The following is an 18,688-nucleotide window of genomic DNA, read 5'->3' as shown; positions in this document are numbered from 1 at the left end:
TAGAAAATTCCTCTGTTTGACAACCGCATTTTGTTGAGTAATTCGAAGTTTTGTGGGTAGGACTCAAGGATCACCATCGTGAGAGACATGTGTTGATCAACCGTGCAGGGGAAAGTAAAAAATGTTCCATGTCATGGGGAAATTATTATGCTTAAGGTCAAATACATGAGTGATAATTGGATAATTTAAAATGTTTGTATTATTTAACTTGTAAAATATTGGCTCAGAATGAGCTCAAAAATGGAAAAAGTAATCAAATGAACTATTTGTTTTGGAGACGCAAAATAGGCTCAAGGTAACTTGTATAAGTCCTCCAAAATCTAGTCCTGGTAAAATCAAAGTTACTTCGAGCGTGGATGTTATAAATTGCACAGTATCTTTATTGAAGGGGAGTGAGCTGATTACTGATTTCGCTGCGAAAAGTCCCTTGTTGTGTTGAATTACACTGTAGATGTAATCACTGACGGTTTTTTTAGTTGGTTTTCAAACAGTGACAGCTCTGTGTGTTTGACTGCAGCCCTACAGGAACTTACCCAAATCTTGAGAGGGAATGAATTACACTAGTAATGAGAGAAAATAGCATTGTCTTTTTACCTTTTCATTGATAGGAATTACGAAGCACTGTAGAGATAAAAAGTAACAATGCTGTAACAAAGACACGTGAACCCTTTTGTAACTGTAAAATGGTAAAATATTTGCAGTAATATAGTACTCAATTCGTTATTTGATTTGAAAACTGATTGTCTTAAACTTTATAAATAAATTCCAAACAATAACTTCCAGATTCACTCACAATTCATATCCGGAGTAAATTTGCCAAGTTTAGATTAGAGAACATTTCATCTAAATTCAAAGTTATGCATAATTTCAAAAGGGCAGTATGGCCTCTCGTAAACTCTATGTGGCAAAAATACTCGGTTTTCCGAATCCAAAAGTAGTTTATCACGTAAGCTCTGTAAAAATTGTAAAGTCAGAATATCTGTCCCATGAGCTTATCGTACCTTAATAAGGACCAGTTTATATACTTTCAAATGGAATACCCACCTCGTCATGCTCTGTTCCACCTTTAGATTTAGCTGAATCCCGTCTTCCTGAACAAAACATTGTTTCAAAATACGCAAATGCGAATGTTTATTTTTGAAGTTGCTGCTTCTCAGTTCTGCTACGACACGAAATCTGTTCACAGTAGAGAAAAGATGCATGACATTAAGAGGGCCACAAAAAGTTAATAAAATACATGTTAATGGTTCAAAGGTTCAATTAGACTATTATTAAATTCACCGGGTAAACGTAAATCGTCGATTTGCAAAAAGTTAAACAGTATTACATATGTACGTTTTCGCTATATGTATTGTCATAGATCTTGAAATTTACACTTGCCAAAAAAATAAATTTGCAACTCATCGTCAGCGGGGAAAATGTTGACTTTTTGCTTATGTGTATGAGTCGTCAATCTTGGACGAATGGGAGTGACATTTTCGGCAGATCCAAGAAACCAAATTCTTCTTACTATACTCTCATACATCTTGTATCAAATTTACATTTAACAAAATGGAAAACCCTGGATAATTGACATAATTGTACTTGATTAGAATAGGTTGGGTACAAGTGAATATATGTACAGATACAAGTAATTTTGGAATTTAACTGAAAATGTTCACCCATTATAGAAGTACATGTGGTCTTTGATGATCCAAAAAGGAATGGGTTAAGCCCAAAAAGACATTGAAAGACTGAGACGAGACAAAATTGAAAGACGTGTAGGTAGAGAAGGTACGTGTGACAAGATTGAATTGTGCGGTAGTTTTAACTGACAGGAAACATAAGAGATCACTGGTCAATTTGCTATCTGATCTATTCATAATTATGGGTAAAACTGCCTCCGTGCCAGTCACCCACTGTAGCTGGAGGCTTTTACAATGACAGAAGAGACCATGCTAACACTGTTGCTGGTGGTAAGGTAAGTCTTGCTGAGAATTACATCAGTAACCATGAGGAAGCTGACAGTCGTGTTTTGTTACACTGTGAACGTACAGTATGCACTAATGTTGTTATCTATAGTCAAGACACCGATGTTTACTGGGTAGGCTTCCCCTTAGTCAATTCAAATAAGGTAATCTATGTTCACTTGAAGTCTAAAGCATATGGCAATTTATACATACACATGAATACATTAACCCGTGTAATTTCGTCTAATATCCAGTTGCAGAGAATCCCAGAGAAAGATGTAATGAAAATACTTCAGGTTTTGTATATAGTGAGTGGATGTGATTATATATCATATTTTAGAGGATTGGGTAAGAAAGCATTTCTTAATGCTTTCTGTAAGAATGCTGAATTTATCACTGGCATGGAAACATTCATCCCTGGTAAGATGCATGAAACTGATGAAAATCTTAGGGACTTGGGATTGTTAGCATTCTACAGACTGATTGGCGGTGTCTATTTTCACAAACATGCAGTTGCATTTGGTCATGATAATCCCAAAGAACTATTTTTAAGTTTGCAGAATGAAAATATTTCTGCTCCAGCCAAACGCAAAGCGTTTCCGTCATATATTAGACAGAAAATTAAAGTGTGGGCTTGCATTGATATTGAGTCTAGTTTAATGCCTGATTAGGCATTGCAGTACCATTCCGGTATCGGTGCTGTTGGGTAAGTCATTTATGGAGTCAGGCAAATAATAACAAAGTGTCATTACTTCCAATGAATGACTGGGGGTGGATGGACAGAGATGGCATGCTTGACATAGTATGGGATACAGATGAAAACTTAAAATGTGTTGAACATTTTGTCAGCTTGTTGAAAAATGGATGTGGCTGTAAAAAATCCAGATGTCAATCGAACATTTGTCAGTGTAAAAAAGAAGGTAAGGTTTGTGGTGTGTCATGTCGGTGTAGAAATTGTGAGAATCGCCATGTAGTTACACCTGTAGTGAAAAATACTGGAATAGAACTTGAGAATGGAATGAACAATATGTTGAGTGATGATATGACAGATGAACTGATTGGAGAACATAGAGATGTTGATAAATATGTGTTGACAGAGGTTGGTGAAGATGAGTTTAGTAAGGATGAACTTCTGCTTTTAGAATCAGCAGAAATCATTGGAGGTTAGGCTGTAGTTGTGTTGAAGAGATGAATAGAGTTGTAGTGATTAATTGTATGCACCCATCAGTGTTTTCCACCAGGCGTGAGAGTGGGACAACGGGGGACTTTGACCACTAAATGTATCCCGTACTGCGGAATTTGATTGCCACACTTTGTGGGGGAAATTTGACATTGCCGCAAAATGGTCGTTTCTATTTTACGTTCTACTTTTTGAATTTCAAGACAATCCGCCTCAATTTTTCCCCAGCCTGTAGTAAGTTGATGTGTACTTGTTACTCATTGGTGGGGAATTTGACATGCCTAAAAATTAAAATGTCAAATTCCCCTGTTCAGTCCGCACTCCCTGATAGGTGCATTACACAGCAAGAAATCCACAGACAGATTACAGCACATGCCTGTAACAGGGGCTGATCAATACCTATATCAGACCCAGATAAATAATCTTTGTAACAATTGGTCTGTAAAATTTGTCAGATTTTAGGGCTGCATGTAAATCCTGGATCAGGCCTCATTCCTGACTGTATCCAGACCTGTGATCACAACACTGAAACACCAGTGTATGTACAGTGGTGTGTCAGTGTTGAATTTATGGGTTCTGGTACAGAGTCTGAAAATTCGCACGATTTCAATGTGTAAATTTCTGTAAAATAGGCGAGTTTTGATGATAGAGCCAATGGAAGCATTATTTTAAGAACACTGAAAAATTTAAGACCCTGTTACAGCAATGTGTGTTCAGCACGGTACATAGCCATGTGTTCACAGTACTGGATACAGACCTATAGAACAGCTCCTGATACAACACTGGTGTCTTTGCTTACACAGATCTGCACTGTACTACAGGTTGTGCCAGGGCCTGTGCAGGGTCTGTCATGGGGGCGATATTTTTTGCCATGTATGGTCCTGCTACACTTACTGTTCTGACAATCAGGTTCATTTTATATTGTTACTTCAAAGCTGAAATTTCTATTTGCCTATGAAAACCTAAATATTCCATGTGTCCAAAAGCCAAATATCTGTTCTTAAAGGTATACTGTCACCTATTCAAATTTAGCCACGGTTACCATAAAAAGTGAAGATACAGCCAATCATAGATTTTAAGCAGGTGGCTGCTTTTTAAAAACAGCACCCAACCTGGCCATTTTAAATACCATGAAATGCCCTTTTAAACCATATATGGGTATATGTAGATTACAGGTGACTGTATACCTTTAATGTAAACTTAATTAAAGTAGATATAAAACTTGAGTGAAATCACATTTTTGGTATATCTGAAAAAATTAACATTGATCATTGATGTCAAATTTAAATTATTTTATGTTATTCGAAATACAGTCTGAATATTTTGTTTTGTTCATAATTTCTTTCTGACAGTACCTAAAGAATAGTGTTACGCAAAATCAATCACCTACATGCATATGATTGTTGTTGTGTCTGTGCTGTGGCAGTTGTAAAAGTGGGTATCAAGTAGTGTAGTGTTTGAATTTTTTTAAAATTTGAGTATTTGTAGGGCTGGTGATGAAAACTGGTTATGAATATTAATCTAATACTATCCGTGAAGAGAAATAATATTTCTTCCCTTTTCATCAAAAAAATATATACACAGATTTGATGGTCCTTTGTACAAGCTCTCTGTTTGATATGCTAAAAGCTACATTCTAAAATATAAAAGCATAACTGTTTATGTGTAGGATAAAAATACTTGTGTCCCTAATATGGACATGCATAAAACTCGTAAGTCTCAAGCCACAAGAGTAAATGACTGGGTGTTGGAACAGCTGATGATGTGAGAGCTCTATGTGATCTCTGCAGTGACAGTTAGACATGTATCTAATGACTAAATACCAGTAGGCTAGTAGACCTGACTGTATTGTGCTCAGGGATATTAGCTGAGAAAAGTCTATTATACCCCGCAGGATAACCACATAGTAGGCAGATGACCTGACTGTATTGTGCTCAGGGATATTTGCTAAGAAAAGTCTAGTACACACCCGGCAGGATAACCACTAAGTAGGCAGATGACCTAGCTGGCTAACAGTATAGTGTACATAGAAATCTTGGCTTTGAATACAGGAATACTGCTAGATTGGTTTGGAACCAAGTTTTGGAAAGCTGATACCATCTAGATGTGACCATCTTCCAGTACACTTACTCTAGTCCACTACTTGCATGTTGCCCGTCACTTTATCTGTAGTGAAGGCTGTGACTTTTCATATCAACTCTACCATTTACACTTTCTAGTCCGATTTCCACTGGCATTGTCTCAAAAGTCTCAATTTGTCCATTTAAGACATTCACATTCAGCCGTTGTGGCTCACCTTTAATACAAAATTCAGCAGCAATGTCAGCATTGATATAAGCCTTTGTACTAGCGTCATCCAAAAGTGCATTCACTGTGATTTTGCGACTCCCATTTTTCAGATGCATGAATGTTGTATATTATTGATACACAATAGAAAGAGAAAGTAGAGCAGTATATAACGAACACTATCATTATATTAGGAAATCACTAAATAGCAGGGCGTACTAACAAATACCTATGAAGTGAATAGGGGAAGGTAGTATGCTCATTTACATAGTCATATTACATGTATAGCTAGAAAACGATATTCAGTATATACTAACGTAATTTACCACGTTAATATGCATATACTTTAAGAAGACCAAGTTGGATACATACCTAAAAATGTTATTTATACTTCCCATTTAATGTATTGTCATTGTCATTGCAATCATTTTTGAAGGCAATATATGTTTGGATTTGTGCTTAGACATAAGAGCAAATAATACCTGAAATACACAGTAGAGCCCCATTAGCTGTATCTTTTCTACACATGCACTTTGCAATGCTCACCAAAATATTTTATCTGATTTTCAAAGATAGCTTTTGCATTCCCTGTCATTACTTGAATCCATATTTGGACATGGCAAAGGTCATTGGTAGAGGGCGACTTTATTTACTCGCTAGGTCATGGTCGATGGTGTTTTGGGCACATTTTAAGTTAACATTCCCTTCTCACGGCTTGAATACAAAAACCCAATATGTAGTCTCAAAGTTTAGTATCTGCGCTATCGATCACTTGCCAAATCTAAGTTGGGGACGACAAGTTGACGGAGTAAAACGCTAAAATTTAGGGCGGTGTCAGTAATTTTGAGGGTAGGAACACACACGACAACTTTCGCTCTATATCAAGCTGCAGAAGAAAATGACAAAAACAATGTTATCGCAGTATCATTGTTGGTTATTTGAAAAAGAGAAGGTAGAATCGGTAGAGGTACTGAGAGAGTGGATCAACAAAGAAGCAGAATTTCAGACAATTGCATTTGAAACTGTTGAAGGTCTAAGTGACAAGACTCCAGGTGTTGTCAAATTCAAAAAGTCAAGGAATACTAACAAAACATTCTTTGGACACAATGAAAGTACATTCGGTTACAATAACAAGCCTAGAGGTGGACCCAGATTGTGCAAATTCTGCAACAATCATTATGGTGTGTGGAAGTGTGAGGAGTTCCAGAAAATGGATGATGTCGAAAGGTGGGACTTTGCAAAGCGAGCTAAATTATGTTATCGTTACTTAGGAGACGATCACCAAGGTAAAATGTATCCTCGAACAACAATCTGTGGAATAACTGGCTGCAGAGACAACCATAACAGACTTTTGCACAAAAATACCTATCCAAGTTGACATATGAGTCCAAATAGGGAATATGTTTCACCCCGTGGCACTTCTAACAAGGGTGTGCTGAACACTTCTGTCCAACAAAAGGCCAATGCTGCCTGTAATGATATCGCTACATCCTCCATGGAGGAGGACCGTCTACGAAAATCAGGTCAGTTGCCTAATACTACAATGATGTTAAAGTCGACCCATCAAGACAGTTTCATTGCACTTCGTACTGTTCCACTTATCCTGAAGAATGAGAGTCGCAGAATCACAGTGAATGCACTTTTGGATGACGCTAACTAGTACAAAGGCTTATGTCAATGCTGACATTGCTGCTGAACTTTGTATTAAAGGTAAGCCACAACGAGTGAATGTGAGTGTCTCAAATGGACTAATTTAGACTTTTGAGACAATGCCAGTGGAAATCGGACTAGAAAGTGTAAATGATGGTAGAGTTGATATGAAAGTCACAGCCTTCACTACAGATAAAGTGACGGGCAACATGCAAGTAGTGGACTGGAGTTAGTGCACTGGAAGATGGTCATATCTAGAAGGTATCAGCTTTCCAAAACTTGGTTCCAAACCGACTATTGATATCCTCATTGGTATGGACTATGCTGATCTTCACTATTCATACAGAGACATCAGAGGACGTCCTGGGGAACCAATAGCTAGACTGACTCCTCTTGGTTGGACGTGTGTTGGAACAATGTTTGCAGTAATGTAGATAAGAAGCAGCACCAGACAAATTTTGCCCTTACGTATTTTGTGAAGCACTTGTGCGAACTCGCAGAGATCAACAACACCCTCAGGCAGTTTTTGGAGATCGAGGATATTCCAGATAGATCAGAAATTCCAGTTCTGAGCAGACATGACCAAATTGCATTACACAAGGTAAAAAATTCACTCACGTTTGTAGATCGAAGATACCAGGTAGCTACTCCTGTTGCCTTGGTTTCAGACATTTCTGATATGTATTTAAAGATACAGATAGCACCGGAAGACAGGCCATACTTCAGATTTCTCTAGAGAGAGCTAAAAACAGATAAACCACCAGATGTGTGCGAGTTCAAGCATGTGGTATTCGGAGCAAACTGTTCACCATTTCAAGCTCGGTTTGTCACTCACACACATGCAAAAGCCAATAAAGATGAACTTTCTATGGCAGCAGAAACTGTGTTGAAATCAACATATATGGATGACAGCATGGACTCTGTGATGAATGACGAACAAGGCATCGAACTTAATAGACAATTATCTGAATTATGGAAGAGAGCTGGTATGCATGCTCATAAGTGACTATCGATAGTATTGTCACAGATACTGACAGAAGATAGGGCTTGCAAGATGGACTTTAATGAAAGCACATCGATATTGAAGACACTTGGTGCATTGTGCTTGGCAAAAGAAGATATCTTCACATTTCAACTGAATCGGCTGGAGAAGTTTGTATTCTCGAAACGTAACTTCCTGAAGAAGATCGCAACGCAGTTTGACCCACTTGGTATGCTGGCACCTTACCAGGAAATGTGGGCCGCTGGACTGGACTGGGATGATACACCTGCTACGGATTTGGAGGTAAAAAGTTACAAGTGGTTTTCTGAACTTAATGACCTCGCCCATATCAAAACCCAAAGATGCCTACAACTACCTTCTGAGGAAGACAAATTGTTGACTTTGCATACATTTGTAGATGCATCTCAAGAGGCTTACTGTGCAGTGACCTATGCAATATATGCTTATGATGATGGTAAGGTAGATAGTATTGTGGCTGCAAAAACAAGAATAGCAACTTTAAAAGCTACAAGTATTCCTCGCCTGGAATTGATTGGAGCACTTTTGGGCTTACAGCTGGCAATAGCCGCTTCATGAGCTTTAGAGACCGACTTAAGGTAGCTACATACCTTTTAGACACTTTCAGATTTTTATTTTTTTCTCAATTGAACACGTCCCAACCCCAATAAAGTATACATTTTCTGAAAGCCCTGATATAGAGCTATCCGACCAAGCACAGCACACGGTCATTATTTGCATAGGAGTCACGTGACAAGCGTTTTGCTGAACCTTCCAAAAAAAACGGTTTTTCCCGCCTTATGCGAACACGCTGCAAGATTTCCGGTTGGAATTTCTTCATTGACAAGCCTTGACAATATCCTTCAAAACCGTGTCTGGGATTTTCTTTATATGCCTTTGTTTTTTTTTAATGAGCTCTTAAAGGTGTTAGATGAAGGTGCTTTTCAAGGAATTTTAATTATCACGCCATATAATTTGAATGGAGCCTCCGGGAAAAAATCGCAGACACGGTTTTGAAGGATATTGTCAAGGCTTGTCAATGAAGAAATTCTAACCGGAAATCTTGCAGCGTGTTTGCATAAGGCGATAAAACCGGTTTTTTTGAAGCTTCAGCAAAACGCTTGTCACGTGACTTATGCAAAAAATGACCGTGTACTGTGCTTGGTCGGATAGCTCTATATCAGGGCTTTCAGAAAATGTATACTTTATTGGGGTTTGGGACGTGTTCAATTGAGAAAAAAAATAAAAATCTGAAAGTGTCTAAAAGGTATTTAGCTACCTTAAGCAGTTAACTTTTGGTCAGACGGCATGGATGTTCTTTGGTGGGTGAGAGGACGTAGTCGACATTTTAAACCATTTGTTGCAAATCGTATTGGTGAAATACAGAATTCTACAGGTCCTGATCACTTGTGGCATGTCCCGATAAAAGATAATCCAGCTGACATTGCACAAAGAGGTGTACAGGCATCGAGCTTGGTTGACGACAAAATGTGGTGAAACGGTCCGACTATCTATGCAAAGAAGAAGTTTACTGGCCTAAAAAACATCAAAGTATTAGAGAAATCGACCATAGAAACGAGAAAAGGTGTCCAACATACAAGCAAAGTACGTCTACAGAATAACTGCACTCCAGAGAGTCAATCGTACATGAGCACAGTTGAGAAAGATGCTAACTGGCGACTTAATAACCCAATACACTTCTCCTGTTGGCAAAGACTTTACTGGATCACTGCATGGGTTTTTTCGCTTTCTGGAAAACTGCCAGCTAAATCAAAAAAGCACAGGAGAACTGTCGCCTGAAAAGCTGGAAAATGCAGAAATTAGAATAATAAGAAAGATGCAGATGCATAAGGATATTAATCACTGGCAAATGGCAAGAAGCCACCCCGAAGCAGTAAGTTACTTGTACTTCAGCCTAGGCTTGATAGCGATGGCCTGATAAGATGTGATGGTCGACTGAAGTATGCAGATTGTCTAGTATATGATACTTGTTTCCCGATCATCTATCCACGCAAGCATCGGGTAACTAGGCGTATTGTCAAGTTTTACCATGAACAAGGAACGCATGCAGCAGGCACAAATCAGACTTTATTTGCAATATCCACTCGATACTGGATAATTTCTGCCAGAGAAGAAATTCGAGAATGGGAGAAGAAGTGCAATGGATTTGAACGAAGAAAGGTGAAAGCAGCGTAACAAATAATGGCCCCTCTACCAGAAATCCGACTGAAGAAATCACTACGAGCTTTTGCCTATACAGGAACGGATTCAGCAGGACCATTTATTACTGTTCAAGGAAGAGGAAAACGCAGAGAGAAGCGATATCTATGTTTGTTTACATGCCTCGGAACAAGGACAGTTCATTTGGAAATAGCCTTTGGACTTGACATTGACTCATTTCTTAATGCTTTCTACCGGATGACAAACCGGAGAGGTCTTCCATTTAAAATGATGTCTGATAATGGTGGTAACTTTGTGGGAGCTGATAAGGAGCTGAGATAGTTGGTAAAACTGTTGGATCAAGACCGGATCAGAAGAGCAACTGCCAATCGCGGCATAAAGTGGAACTTTAATCCACCACTTGCACCACATTTTGGTGGTGTACATGAAACCATGATAAAACTGCTAAAAGAGCTATCTATGCAATTTTGGGCAAAGCTGATGTAATAGATGAAGAACTGATGACTGTGTTTACAGGAGCTGAACGCTAATTAATTCTAGACAATTGACATATCAATCAGCAAATCCAGCAGACAACACACCCCTAACACCGAATCATTTCCTCCATGGGCAGATCGGTGGACAATTTGCACCAGAGTCGGTGGATTCAACTGACTTTAATCCTAGGAAAAGATAGAGACGAATCCAAGAATTGGTAAGACACTTTTGGCACCGTTGGATGAAAGAATGGTTACCAGGCTTAAATTCCAGAAGGAAGTGGGTCCACCACACAAGGATATCAAAATTGGAGATGAAGTTCTCGTAATCTCACGTGGAACCCCTCGTGGCAATTGGCCTATGGGTAGAGTGATTGCTGTCCAACCAGGATGAGATGGACATGTACACGTTGTGAAAGTGCAATTTCGATCTAATACACTTACACGACCAATTTCAAAATTGTGTCCTTTGGAACTAGACATTGATTGACTTTATAATGGACATGAACTGATGAGCTTTCAAATCAACATTTTGTTTTCAATTTTCATGATTTAGATTACATGGATTACATGATTACATGATTTGGATTACAATCTGAAATTAAGTGCTGCTTTGAATTCATGGACTTTATTTCCATATGCTCCAACATATCGAGGAGGAGGAGTATGGAAAGAGACCCTTTAGCAAATGAATGATTTATACACTTTGAATATATTTAAATAACTGAGATCCTTAGCTTGGTATGAATGTTTGAAACGTACAATGAACGTATATGCAAATTATGCACAAAACCGTTGATAGATTTTCGTTCTGTATAGGTTTATGCTACTCTGTATTTGATTACCTTGTCTGTATAAATATTCTGTCTGTGTTGGCGTTAAATCTGTTAGAAAAAATTATTGTCGTTTTGAAGAGTTATTCACGCAATGCTGTTGAAGAAATTATCGTCGTTTTGAAGAGTTATTCACGCCAGTATGGGCGACTAGTCTCCACTAAGCGGAGCCTACTTATATATGCAGGAATTATTGAAAAATCATGCATAGTTGCATCTCGAAGATATACTCTTCTCAAGACAACATTAGAATACGAGTTAAACGATGAAGGAGAAAACTTTAACTTACCTGTAATATTGGTTGAGATAAGCTCTTTTAGAGTAAACACAAGGAGGGACCACTAGTATCTCTGTTTCAGGTGTAGAATTCTTCTGTGTACGGTTTTTAGGCTGTGGGGGAGGGATTTACAACACCCATTATTTGCGTTCTTTTTTAAATGTGTGACAAACGTCAAGAAAAAGGGACAAACATTTGATTTTACTACACATTAGATATCACCTAAGCGAGAGGGCAATTTTTATCAACACAGGAAAGTCCACATTTGTTGCTACATGGTAGTACGGCCGCATTTGGAAAGTAGTAATTCAGCTTTGTACCACAATTATTTTGAAACGCTTAGAGTCACATCCATGTGGTACATTTAAATGTTTTAGTGAGTGAACAAGTACCCCAAGCTAGTCTTTTCAATTGAATGGCCGTGGCCAAATTGAAGTAATAATCAGAATGTAGGACTGTCATACCATCTAGACCGATAAAGGAATGCTGATATTCTTTGGCAGGAGATAAGAAAGAAATATGATGAGGCTGCATTAACCGACACCTCTAGAAAGGGGTGGGAGAATTCACCAGGGGAGTTGAAAATATCAACGGTATGTTTGGGGCACTTGAAAGGAGTTGGGAACTTAGGGCGGGAAAACGAAACAAAACTGAGCCTGATTTATATGAAAATGTGTTGGGTTGTCAAGTTAAGCGATAACGTTTGGTTGATTTTTTGGCGGTTTCACTTTGTGTTTGCACTGCAATTTCTTGATCTATTCCCTTCAGCGAGTAGAACAAGAAAGTCCAGCATAGCCATATGTATACAGTCAGTATTGTTATTGTTTTAAAATTGAATTCAAGTCAGCACTAAAAATCATTTGCAATCAATAACAATGATTATGGTCATTACACTGACATGAACAGAATATTTACCAACAAAGTTTTGTTATTCTAGTTATTTCAGTGTTATTCCAGTTTTCCTGACAGGTGAAGGAAGTCGTCCTGTTTACAAACCTTATATATATGATAGCAAAAGGGACAAAAGCTTTAATGTTTTTCTTCATTTATAGTTTAGTTTGTACTTGACAAAGGGCACTACTATTGTACAGCCTAAAAGTAAACATTTAACAACACTTAAATATATTATACATATATACTTATATATTACAGATATAGCAAGTTTTCTCAGGGAAAACATCTAATACGTTACATTTAGATTTCCATGAGAAGTAAAATAATTATCTTGGATGAAATTTCAATATCATATTTTTGTCTACATCTGAACTTTCAAACGCCCTATTTGAATCACGTTCACTTGTACGAATTGTCAAACATTTATGAAAGCACAGATTTAGTTATCATAGAATTGTAAAAAAATATTCATAGTTTCCTTATGGACTCCAATGTACAGTGAATCAATATTTGGTGATATTCCACAAAAAAATCTTTACACATTTACACGTGTGACCACCGTATTCTAATCAAGCAGAGTTATGTCAATTGTCCAGCGTCTATATATGCACAAAAAAAGTTTTATATACGAACAAATTGTGCATCGTTCTTTCATAGTGCATGTAAAGTGAATCAACATAATTGATGAAATCAAAAAATCAAACGTTTTGTACACACATGCATTTTGATCGGCCTCTTGACTTATCAAACATATAAAAATGAACAGATGTAGGTTGTTTTATGGGAAAAAATCAATAGTCTGACCAATATACTCCCATGTATTATAATTTTATATTTTGGCCTTCTAACAGTTGCACAAAAAATGGCGACCCTCACGGAAAGGCATGTGTGAAATTTTATGAACATTAAACAATGCTTGCGCCAAAAATTGCGACCAACCTGTTTCTGTTCCATCCTCTTGGAACGAAATGTTGCTATTTTTGATTTATCTGTCGAATCAGAGAGAAGGTTTTGAAACGTATACATGCATGTCCTTGAGACAAACCATGGCTATGGTTCAATGGTTGAATGACAATAACAGTTTATTACAATATTCTTGGTTTCGTCAGGGAATGTTAGAAAATATTTTTTTCAAAACACTTAAGTTTGATAGTGATTTTCAGAATGCAGAAAATGACAAGGTCATGTCCGAAATGTGCAAGAAAAGTTGATGCTCCTGTTAATCCGAGACGTGGAAATATATTTAAAGCAGAAGGAAATATTCATATCGATATGTAAGCCTTCAGAGAAAGACCTGTGATGGGTGAAACCAGTATAGGGTGACTGTACTTTAACCTGTGGATGGAACCACATATGACGTTCAAATTCTGCTCGACTCAACCTTGGTATCCCACATGAATACGTGATTAGATATTACAGTATTCACAGAAATAGCCATTATTATCCAAGACTATACTTGCTCCTTCTACAAGTAAGCTGCCTTATTTTGATATTACATATAATTTTATAACTTATTCAGTGCTTCGAGGAAAGAAATCAGAAAAATATTTATGTTGCTTTAAGTAGCAGCAGCAGCAGAAGCAGCAGCAGCAGCAGCAGCAGCAGCAGTAGTAGCAGTAGTAGTAGTAGTAGTAGTAGTAGTAGTAGTAGTAGTTAGGGTCAAAACAATCATTTATACGTGCCTTGTACATCAAGCGTCATGCGCTCCATAGGATTCAATGGTAACTCTGTGATGACGTTACGGACTGCATTGTCATCATTGGACTGAGAGTGAACCGGAACTATTTTCAACTTCCCAACTACAGGATTAAACCAGATATGAACTGAAAATGTTCACACGTTTTATTATATATTGCAGTTATGTTTAAATTTTAACCTTTGCCACATGTTTTCAACTTCATTGCTAGTGTTATGATCAACATAATGAACAATATTCACTACTTTGGTCTAGTCAATTCAGATAAATATCCCTACTTAGGAAAGGTCATTAAATATGCAAATAAGGAATTGGCTGAAGTAAAACTGCTTAATGACTTTCTATAATATTATATCATCGTATCTTCAATGTACATAGCAAGTTTCATCAACTTTGGTCAAGTCAATTGAGATATATATCGCTAATTAGGAATGTTCATTAAATATGCAAATAAGGGATTGGCTGAAGTAAAAATGCTCAATGACTTTCAATAGTGTTAAATCATAGTATCTTTAATATACATACCAAGTTTCATCAATTTTGATCAAGTAAATTCAGATATACATCCCTAATTAGGAAAGTTCATTAAATATGCAAATTAGCAATTATCTTTCTTGTTACCCCTTAATAACTTTCACAGCTGATATATCTTGATGTGATAAACATTTGTAGCAAATCTCGTCAGATTGAGTGCAGTCGTTCTCAATGTATATCCGTTTTTTCTAAAATCACTAATTATGCAAATGAGCAAAAAGTTAGCAAGCCACACCCACCAAAAACTAATCAGTTCTTTGCATTTGCGAACGGAACCTATTATATGTACCAGATTTGATTTTGATCTGATGGGCCGTTTTTGAGATATCGAACAGACGGAGACAGACAGACTGACAGACAGACAGACACACAGACTGACACACAGACACACAGACATTGCTGCGACATTAGCTGATTGTGTAAGCACGTGAGCTAAAAATTATCAAATTACAAAGTTTACTTAGGAAAATTCGATAAACCGAATAACATTTATTTAAATATGTCAAAGCGCCGTTCGATGATGATATTGGATGATCAGATTATTTATGAGCGTCTTGTTAACATATGAGAATTTCCCACCACTGGCAACATGCTAAACTAACTTCCGTTTCTGCCCAGTTTAGTTGGTAGAGAGGGAGACCATGCAAAAATCTTGAGTCAAGAGTCCAGTATACACATATTGACTGGCCATGAGGGCAACAGCATACGTCTGTACCCCGAGGGACTGTGAGTCACCCCAAAAACAGACTGTTTCCCGAGGCCGTAGGCCGAGGGAAACAGTCTGTTTTTGGGGGTGACCCACAGGCCCGAGGGGTTAAAGACGTACGCTGTTGCCCTAATGGCCAGTCAATATGTGTTTTGTAACACACCTCATCCGTAGTCATACATAAGAACGTACCATACACAAAAGTTGTCGCATGTAAGCTATATGATGTAATATGTTGGAGTGGTTCAGCAAGAAAAAGTTTTTGCCGACAGGGTCGCAATACTTCTGCAAAACGTTCAATGCACCTTTGATTATCGTCTTCGTTCATTTCGAGTCCTTGTTTGAAACCAGAGCATTCAGTTCTTCTTCAGAAAGTAGGATAAACCGAGAAATTTCTCGACTATCGTTTCGCTCGTCCGCAGACGGCATCTTTGTTTACATTCCAGTTCGCGCATGCGCCAATGTTTTTTTGACGTCAGCGGGCATCATTTTTCGAAACTGATGCCTGGCAGGCAACAGTTCCGACAAATGATGCCTGATGACGTCGTTTACGTGGATCAGCACAAAAAGAACGCATCCCACGTGACTGTCAATCGGCGAATTAGAACACAGACTGCGGATGAGGTGTGTTAAGAGTCCAGTAGGAGTTGATCAGACTATAATATAGACTTGATGATTGGCTGCATGGTACAATCTCTGTGCCTTCGGATATTTGAACCTCGACATGTGTCACGAAACAATTTACTCAAATTTTATCAAAACTGTCATTGGCTCTCTGCCAAGATATTACAGTGAATTGCTTTGAAGCATTGGCATTAGACGAACTAGATATATTGTCTAACAACACTGTCAGGTGCAATTAACAGCTAAGCAGTAACATGAGTCGATCATAAAAAATCAACTCAGCAAAAGTTGAAACATAGTCTAGCAGGAGGTCAGATGTAGTCAAAAGAACAACACCCAACCACAAACATCACGTCTGCTTAGAACGCAGTCACTTGTTGTTGCTTAGCTCTACAAAATATAATATTTTGATGAATTACAATTAAATTACAGCTTTGCAATTTATAACCAGCATACCAACATTCAAAAGTTCAAAAATTATACGAAAGGCATTATAAACCTGACAGCATACGTCCTGGACAGTTAGCGGGCTGTGTAGTGCGTGGACATGTGTGGTGTGGTGTTGTTTTGACTAAGTCTGACCTCCCGCTAGACAATGTTTCAACTTTTGCAGAGTTGATTTTTTATGATCGACTCATGTCACCGCTTAGCTGTAAATTGCACCTGACAGTGTTGGCAACGCCTTGATTTAGACAACATGTCTAGTTCGTCTAATGCCAATGCTTCAAAGCAATTCACTGTAATAGGCAGTCTATAAAAGCATGTCAGCCTTGAGGAGGATTATGGAAATTAAGAATTATGCTAAGCCTTATTTTGTACAAAAGATTGATTGATTGGATTGATCATTTCTGACATGTTAGAACTTCGTTTGCTTACGCTTCTTATCTTTGAAACTTAGTACACAAAATATTGTGCAAACACTGTTGTAAGGAAGTGGCGAAAATAAACAAATTCAAAGTAGCAAATGTTGGCATTTGAAATGAGACTTACTGTACGAGTAGATTGTCCAAAAATACTTAATATTTTAAACTCAGGCAGTTTTAAGTTTGAAAGAATGGTCACATCATATTGACATAGTTTAGGACGGTGCTTGGCTTTGACTTCAACTGTTCAAGAAGACTTAAACTTACCTGTAATATTGGTTGAGATAAGGATACGGGGCGATCGCGAAGTCTTTAAGAGTGAACACGAACAGGGTACACTATAGTCTCTCAGGTGTAGAATTCTTGGTTTATGGTTTTTAGACTTTGGGGAGGGATTTATAACACGCATTAGTTGTGGGTGTTTAAATGTGTGACAAACATTAAGAAAAAGGGGACAACCATTTGATGAAGGGGACTATTTACTGCACACTAGATATCATCTAAGCAGGAGGGCAATATTTCTCAACACAGGAAAGTCCATAATTGTTGCGGAAACGTTTGCAAAGTGTAAAATCAGCTATGTACTACAAATTTGTGAAACGCTTAAAGTTACAGCTATGCGGTGCAATTTATTGTTATAGTGACTAAACTAGTGCCTCTAGTTTCCCTTTAAATTGAATGGTCGTTGTCAAATTGATGTAATAAATCAGAGAGTAGCCGTACTATCTAGACCGATAAAGAGCGCTGATATTCTTTGACAGGAGATAAGCTGTTCTGAGAAAGAAATATGATAGGCCCACGTTTGTGTTATGGCCATAAGCTTATGGCGGGAGTCTCCTACGTTGACTACACCGCCTCCCCCAAACACAGAACAGAATAAGGCTAGTGTTCATCTCCACCAAATGTTGATCGGATTTTATAAATTGAGTAAATTACAATATTCTTACTGTTTAGGGAGCGTTCAATTATTACGGCTCGGGTGCACCCGCAAAATCCAGGGGTCACCTTAAACTTAAAAACTGAAAAGTAGGGGTCATGTATTTTTCAAACAGCACAGAGTTGGGTCACTCAATTTTCATAAGTATACGTCCTGTCAAAAAGCAGTTTCAGTGTTCCAAAATATTCTGGGAAATAAAAATGATTTGCTACGTGACGTCATTCTCTGAAAGCATTTAACTGTAAATCTGAATAAAAGTATAATAAGTCACATTAACATCTTGCCCTGGCAACTCTTAGGTTTGTTATCTCGTAAATGAAGCTCACTAAGGGCAATGGACATTAGAGATATAGCAAGTTTTGTCAGGGAAAAGTTTAACAGTTACCTGTAGACTACCTGTAGACTAACTAATACTTTTAGGTGAAATTTTAATATCATAATTGTTGTTCACATCTGAACTTTCAAACACCCTATTTGATCAAGAACATTTGTATCAGGTAGCCATATTTGACCATATCATGAAGACATTTGACTTGCTCATGTAAGTCATAATGTGCTGTCCTGTCTCAATGTATAAAAAAATGCGTGAAAGCGTGTCTAAG

At 37.7% G+C, this 18,688-nt stretch overlaps 1 protein-coding gene across 1 annotated transcript in view; it reads right to left on the bottom strand.

Moving 5' to 3' along the window:
* Positions 1–17,507, bottom strand: part of LOC139139804 (transient receptor potential cation channel subfamily M member 3-like) — a 78,347-nt gene extending 60,840 nt beyond the window's left edge. Inside the window, exons 1-3 of the mRNA XM_070708736.1 lie at positions 17,417–17,507; positions 11,845–11,945; positions 1,045–1,176 (exon numbers count right to left, since the gene is read on the bottom strand). Of these exons, the coding sequence (XP_070564837.1) occupies positions 1,045–1,104 (60 nt within the window). The 5' untranslated portion in view covers positions 1,105–1,176; positions 11,845–11,945; positions 17,417–17,507. The remainder of the gene's footprint in view (positions 1–1,044; positions 1,177–11,844; positions 11,946–17,416) is intronic.
* Positions 17,508–18,688: the final 1,181 nt, after the last annotated feature.

The sequence above is a fragment of the Ptychodera flava genome, chromosome 9 (genome assembly GCF_041260155.1).
Source record: "Ptychodera flava strain L36383 chromosome 9, AS_Pfla_20210202, whole genome shotgun sequence".
Lineage (NCBI taxonomy): Eukaryota > Metazoa > Hemichordata > Enteropneusta > Ptychoderidae > Ptychodera > Ptychodera flava.
Note: the sequence above shows the minus strand (reverse complement) of the source record. Positions and strands in the feature narration are given on the sequence as shown.